We start from the raw sequence: 7500 nt of genomic DNA on the forward strand, positions 1-7500 counted from the left end.
TGACTTACCGATGGCACTTCATAAAATGCAATAGCGACAGAACTGAGATCACTGCGGACAGGACAGATCCTGCCAGGAGACTATCTGAAATTAAAGGACGATGCAATTATTAAAGCACAAAGCCTTATCTCATTCACCTCTCTTTCTTTTCATTCTGGATTCCTCCGTTGAGTTTTAATAACTTCACTGTGTATGGGTGCAATTCAAAAATGGTCTGTTATATGAACAAACAGTTGTAACAGTTTGTCTTCAGCAGTCATTCTTTCTCGATGTTAGCCGATCACTTTGTTTTATGGCTCTTCATAACACGCTCGAAAAGTTACCCTATTCTGATTGGGTGAGAGCAGTGCAATTAATCCCCAATTGTATTCCACAGAGTTCCAATTAATTAAAGTTGCTATGGCAACTACGCTGGTACGACAAGGGCTGGAATACTCGTGAGAAAATAGACCGACAGAAGTTTTCCATTTTAATATAATTATGAAAATGACCTACCAAAAACTGATACCAAAACAAAAATGCCTGTACAAACAAGGCTTCCGAAACATTAATACAAATTGTTAAGATTGACATAAGTTTTTCCCTAGACTTGAATCGATAGAGCCCATTATTTTGTTGAGTGTATCATACACAAATAATCGCTCGACCTTCTCTAAGGATAAGAAATTAGCAGATGCTCATGATGCTCTGGAGGATCTCCAACTGGACATACTAGAAGGCTTGTCCAATTTTGAGAACATTTGAAACATCACTATTTCCTATTGTTATCTCACTGCATTAGTTACTGTACAGAAAACGCACGAAACGAGTACAACTACTCCACGATATTGTACAGTTAGTTATGTACACAAAGAGAACCAGTTGACTAGTTTACCCGCCCTTGTCACACAAATCTGTCACACTCTCTCGGTTGTTTACAATAATTCACTTGATAAAAGTGTTGTGCGAAAAAGTTGGATAATAAATAGCTAGTGAGATGAATTGGTGTGTAGTGCTGCTGAATTTTTTTTTTTTTTACGTTTTTTTTTTTAAACAAACTTATTTTTTACTGGTTGTTTGTGTTTTGAAATACAGCACAACTCGTAAAAATACTCAGTGATACTACACACCAAATCATCTAATAAGAAATATTTACTCGTGATTGGACTATTTTTCACATTTGCTATTAAAAAATAAATACAATCAATCAAAACAGTGGCAAAGGCTTTTTCTTACCATAAAGTGCACGGCCAAAATCATTGCAATTGCCAATTTGGCACAAAGATCTCCTTAGTCTATCACAGAGGATTTGAAGCTCAATTGAAAGCTGTGAAAGAAATGAGTAAAAGAGAGAGTCAAACCACGGGTTCAAGTGACATCGCTGATCTAAACCAAGTTGCCACCGCATTTCGCTGGGCGTTTTCATTCAAGCGCCGTACTTCACATTACCCAGGTCATGTATATGAAAGAAGAATTCTAAAGAACGAAGTAGGGAGGCCCGCAGCTCAACGCTGTATCGCGGATTCTGGAGACAAAACACACCCAGCTTAGGCCTAATGACAAAACAAAGGAGCATTCACAACTTGTTACCATACTCAGTTCGCTCCATTTTCAAGTGAAGACGTAGACTTCCACAGTGCTGTCAAATGGTAGTCTTATTTGGAAAGAAAAATTGGCTCAGTTAAGTGTGTAAGGCCCATTTCAAACGTCGAACTTTACATGTGCCGAATCTAATGCAAGTGAGCGAAAACAATAGATTTTTCTCATTTGCATTAGATTTGGCACATGTAAAGTTCGACGTTTGAAACGGGCCTAAGGGTCTAATTAAAATCAATTCAACCGGGTTGAAATAATTTGGGTCGCCTTAAACAGGGTTACAACCTGTTTGATGTTAAAACTCACTCTTTTTTTATTCATTTACTCTAGTTACTTTAAACAATTTGTACAACTACAAGTAACATATAAAAAAAGGCTTCAATAATAACGACTAAAGGACGAAATAGTACACAAATACAAATAACTTAGCTAACAAGATAGGAGAAAAACTCAGTACAAAAATGAAATTTGTTCATTTTTTAATAAATGTTAAATACTTCAAGTTGTTCCAATATATTTCTATATAATAAATTTTCTCATTTACAAGCGTCAACAAATCTATGAATTGGCTTCTGTTGTTGTTATCTCGGCGTTAACATAAATTGAGGGGGAGTTAGTTGAGGGTAATAGAAGGCCAATGTATGCGTTTTTCAATACATTTCTCTTTCACTGAGTCAGACGCATGTCTTCTTTGCAGGTCGTACTATACCATTCCGAAAATTTAGTACAGAAAGACTCTAGCTGCTGAACACGATATGAATTAATGGGATATTGTTTATTCTTTGGTATCACAAAAGGGGCATTAAGGATGTTCTTTCTTTTTCATTTTGTACAAAGCCTTATTTGTATATATTAATATATAGATTTAGCCAAGTCTAAAAGCGGAGCTCCCGTTTGTAACCCCAGAAAGCAACATAGTGTTTATGCTACTGCATACAGTACAAAATTAATCTTCATTACAGTGATCAAACAGATCAAACACCTCGAGCTGACAGCAGTAAATAAACAAGCTTTGCAAACAGTAAGTAACAATTTTAATCAACAACTGAAACAACTGAAATTACATGCACAGTAATCTCTTCTTTCACAACATTTTTCGTTCGCCTGACAATCTTTACTTCCTCTCTCTTCAGTTCATAACAACAGCAAAAATCTTTACTAAATCTGAAAAAGTCAACCTAAAGTGTAGTAAATTCGCTAACTCGACTACAATTTCACAGTCAAACAAAGTAGCTCACAACAGGACACCCATTTCACACAAAAGGCCTATAAATGTGATTGTTGAAATAAAAAAATGTCAGAATCTCTGTCAACACGGATTTGCAAACGTTTCCTGGCCTTCTTCCTTTTTTAGCTAGTTTTACAAAATGTGTGAGGCAGCGAGGCATATAAGCTTATCATTAAACAAGGAAAACATTAAGCTTACCTGAAAGCTAACCGCTGTAAATAGGTGTTTTGTCTCTCGCTCTATTCCTGTCAGCCTTACGTTGATTTTAATTGACATTTTCTCTTCTTCTCTTTCCTCGGCTTCTCTCGAGGATTTCTTCCCTTAAATTTCTCAAACTTCGTCGCCGCTTCTCTCGTGCTTGTTCCTGCTACTCGTTCCTTATACGTTTGCTTGTCACTAATATGATTTCCCGCCAGAAAACGCGGGTTGCCAAATCCAACGCTGCCACGAGATTTCTCGCCTAGCAAAATTGCACAAACATCCCGTCCCGAGAGACTGTCCAGCCTCCCCACCTCTACCCCGACAGTCTTTACGGGCGGACGGACGGACGCACGTGATTTCCAAAAAAAATCTTTCCCATGGCGCGCCTGAGCACCGCTATGAGCAAACTTATACTAGAAGACAGAATTTGACTTCTTTGGTAACTCAAAAAGGAAGCGAATACATGTATATCGTTTGCAACTCTTATGCGTTAAAGCCGCATTCTAGAAGTCTTTTCTCGGCCGTAGGATGGGGAAGACAAACTGGAGACATCTGCTGAATTCATCATAAATTACTTCACAGGGGGGCTTTTCAAGAATAATAATAATAATAATAATAATAATAATAATAATAATAATAATAATAATAATAGTTCTTAAAAACGCATCCTACATAAAATGTGTCAATGCTTTTTAAAACTAGAAGAAACAGCTCTCAAGAAACAGATACGTTTTCAAAGCCCTTTCAAACCTATCTGCAGAGTTGCTCAGTCTGATAACGGGCGGTAGCTGATTCCATTTCTTCGGAGCAATTGCCGCAAAAGACCTATCACCGTATGTAACTGTAGAAGTCTTGGGAAAAAGTAGGAGATTGGAATCACGAGAATGAAGAGAGCAACGGGGAGTGTAACGATGTAACAGCTCATTAATATATACCGGGGCGAGACCGTTAAGAGATTTATTGGTAATCAACTGTAACTTAAAATTGCTTTGATGATGAGCATTTCATCACCCGTGATCTTTGCAGTGATTTCTTGCTTCAAAATGGTTTTCCAGCGTTGCGGAACTGCAGATAGAAGGCTATAAAATTGTACAAAGTTGCAAGTTTAAAGTATAGTAGAAAAGCACGGTGATGAAATTGTTCTTGTCATCAATGTGGGACGAGAAAAAGTTTTATATATATTACATTTGTTCCATTCCCGCCCAAAAATAAAGAGAAAAATTAATTACTATATTAATATTATATTAATATTATATTAATATTAATATTAATATTAATATATTAATTATTATATATAATTTATAATATAATATCTATAATATAATATCTAAAATATTAGAGAGATTTAGCATCACGTTTACGTGAAAAGGCAAACGTCGGCTTGCCGTTTCATGTTAAGTTACACGTAAAATAGAGAGAAAGTTGTGACTTTGTTGTTGTTGGTTATGTGGCTTCAGAGGACCCACGGAAACTCCAGTATTTAGTTACCAAAAAGCAAAAACAAAAACTCCGAGTCTTTTAATAATTATTATAGTAATAATGCAGAAACACATACGAAGAAAATAAATATCAATGATATCATAAAAATTGTACTGACGAAAAGCGCAATAAACGAAATTGGTAAACAAGCAATGTAAATTGAAAGAAAATACTCAGTATTGACAAATGAGAGAAAATGAAGGAAAATATCACACAGGATCCATGTGTTGCGCCGCTCGAATGGCATAAAAAGGCCTGAAAAGAATTGTTGTGATAAAGGGATGGCATTCGGAACAAATTCAATTGACGGCAGACATGGTCTGGTGTGGCAAGGAGACAGCAGCGGCGCAGGACTCTTGTGTAGTATCATAAGCAAGCACAAACAAGAACTAAAAGACACTGGTAAAAATGTTAGTATCTAAAAGCTAAAAACTGGTTGTGAATAAAACTCAGAACATAGACACAAGACCAGACACCAATACTAACACATAACACAGAAAACCATGAGCGCAGCGGGGTAAGCATGGCAGACGGTACACACAATGTCGCCGCAAATATTTGCCATACCGCATGTGCTGCAAAGTATATGTTAACACAGGCAGCCCAGCCTCGGAAGGTAAAAATTATAAGGAATTGTATGGGAACCCCGATAACAAACTCAAAAAGATATTTACACTTAAAAGTTCTCGATAAAAGTCGTACTTTATTCTCGTGGTCACTTTCTCGCTTTCTGTATAGTTATTTGCCTGATTTGACGCAATTTAAGCGATTTCGCCGCTTCCCGGTTTGAGGTGCGAGATTGCGGAAAATTAATTCAGTTTTCAAAAGAACGAGGCATTATACAATGAGGTGCAAATGAGATGCAAGGTGGTTTTTTGCAATCCCGCACCTTAGAGCCGGTTTGTCACTCGCATATAAATAAAGGAAAGGCTGGAAGTAATTCCTAGCTTACCCACATCTCGCCGATAAGATCACATTTCCCCGACATTTCGTCACGCTCAAACTCCGACGATTGCCACACGAATAAATTTACTTCTCTTTGACCAACTTTCAAGGTCCAGCGAGTATCCATTGCTGAGAAACAGCGATGAACATTGGAATATTCAAAATCCTTCGAGGCTCGCTTAATTACAATGAATTTGGACAAGGCCAGTCAACCGTAGAAACGCATAGGAACAAAACAAACCTCAATGATATAAGATTGTACTGACGAAAAGCATGCTGAAAGAAACTGGTAAACTAGCCATGCAAATTGAAAGAAGATACTATCGACAAATGAGCGAAAATGAAACTTGTCTGTGACCAAAATATTATATTGTCATCCTAAACCTAAGGAAACCTTTGCCATAGATAGTGGAAAGTATACAATTTGAACCAAGGATCACATGGGCCACAGGATGCCCGTAGGCAAAACCATACGGCTGACCATAATTAACGAGTGAAGAAAAAAACAGTTAACATTCCTAGCGACCAATTTGCACTAGAGTAGCCTAAAGAGCATGAATAATGAGCACCTTGGCCCACTCATTATTAAAACGGCAGGGTGGCCAAACTAGTTAACACCCCAGCCGTTACATATTTTTGTAAAACTCACTAAGAGACGAAGAAGGCCTGAAAATGTTTCCAATTCCGAGTTGACAGAGATACTGCTTACAGCAGATAACATTGGCGAGTTTTCTTGTCATCATTGTCTATTTCGTCAGGCATATTATAACCGAACTCTCGACGCCGTATAAATTTATATTGGATTGCAGTACACTTTTCTGCAACGAATGACCTTGTAAGCAGCGTTTGGGACAGTTTAGTCGGCAAAATCAACAGCCATTGAGTTATAACAATCGTTAAGGTATAAACTTCATTGGCTTTCAGTTAACTTAAGAATACGCTTTAAGGTTCTTTAATTTGTATTTAAGGCAATTCACGGTATAGCTCCTTCTTATATTTCTGACTTTATCTTAGTAAAACCTAATATTTCTTATAATTTACGTTCATCATCTGCAAACATCTTGCTTGCGTTTCCATCCCTGAAGACGAAGCGAACTTTAGGTGATAGGTCGTTCTCAGTAGCTGCACCAACACTATGGAATAAACTTCCACCTGAACTTCGGGATTTAGAGGACTTCAATTCATTTAAGCAGAAATTAAAGACTCATCTTTTTATTGAAGCTTAATAATAAGATTTTAATTGTTTATCATTATTTTTATTTTGTTTCATATATGTATATATATAGATATTTTTATATATTGTAATGCGCGCATGATCATATTAATGAAATGCGCGCAATATAAGTGATTAAATTATTATTGTTATTATTATCGTTTGTCTTGTTTTTTTACGCGGTTTTGTGGCCGGCTACGGTTGCTTATTGTGGAACTGAATTCATCAACTGTCCACACTAAATTAATGTTACCTATTACTAATACACATGAAAAAATTCGAGGTGGTTAAGCAGAATAAACGCACGTGTATCACGCAATCAGGGAAAAATTGCGCCATAAATTGCGCCATCGAGGGTGTGCGCTTGATTTGAAAACAAAAGATTTGATTGGTTCTGAGCAAACACTACTGTTTGTCAGCCAATCATGATCCAGAATTTTGATGTGTAATTTGTACTGGTATTCCACTTTTTGCACTGGTGTATTCCCATTTTTGCACTTTGTAACAATTGAACTGTACTGCTCTCAGCCAATCAGAATTGAGTAATTTTTTTTCATGTATATTATTAAATTGTTTACTTCGATGGTAACGCCTGCAAGCGTAACTAATTGCAAGACACTGTAACTGAAGATTAGTTCTCATATTGAGAGGGTTTCCACAATGTTCATTCATCATCGTAGTTAACTTGACAATGTTTACTAAAAACTGCGATGATCAGCATCTTAACCTGATTCTCCCCATAGGTCAAATATATATATGGCTTTCATATATTACTTTCGTCATATCTATATCCTCTACGGGCTCAATATGAATTCACATAGTGACCAGCTCCCAGATGGCTTGATAGCTCAACTGGTAA

The 7500-nt window shown here is 36.8% G+C and overlaps 1 protein-coding gene across 1 annotated transcript in view; it reads right to left on the reverse strand.

Moving 5' to 3' along the window:
• Nucleotides 1–8: 8 nt before the first annotated feature.
• The window catches only part of LOC137988891 (stimulated by retinoic acid gene 6 protein-like), a gene marked incomplete at its 3' end in the record, with an annotated part of 60622 nt that continues 53130 nt past the window's right edge, over nucleotides 9–7500 (reverse strand). The window contains exons 11-12 of the mRNA XM_068834836.1: nucleotides 1216–1306; nucleotides 9–84 (exon numbers count right to left, since the gene is read on the reverse strand). Of these exons, the coding sequence (XP_068690937.1) occupies nucleotides 9–84; nucleotides 1216–1306 (167 nt within the window). The remainder of the gene's footprint in view (nucleotides 85–1215; nucleotides 1307–7500) is intronic.

The sequence above is a fragment of the Montipora foliosa genome, unplaced genomic scaffold, assembly GCF_036669935.1.
Source record: "Montipora foliosa isolate CH-2021 unplaced genomic scaffold, ASM3666993v2 scaffold_433, whole genome shotgun sequence".
Classification (NCBI taxonomy): Eukaryota; Metazoa; Cnidaria; class Anthozoa; order Scleractinia; family Acroporidae; genus Montipora; species Montipora foliosa.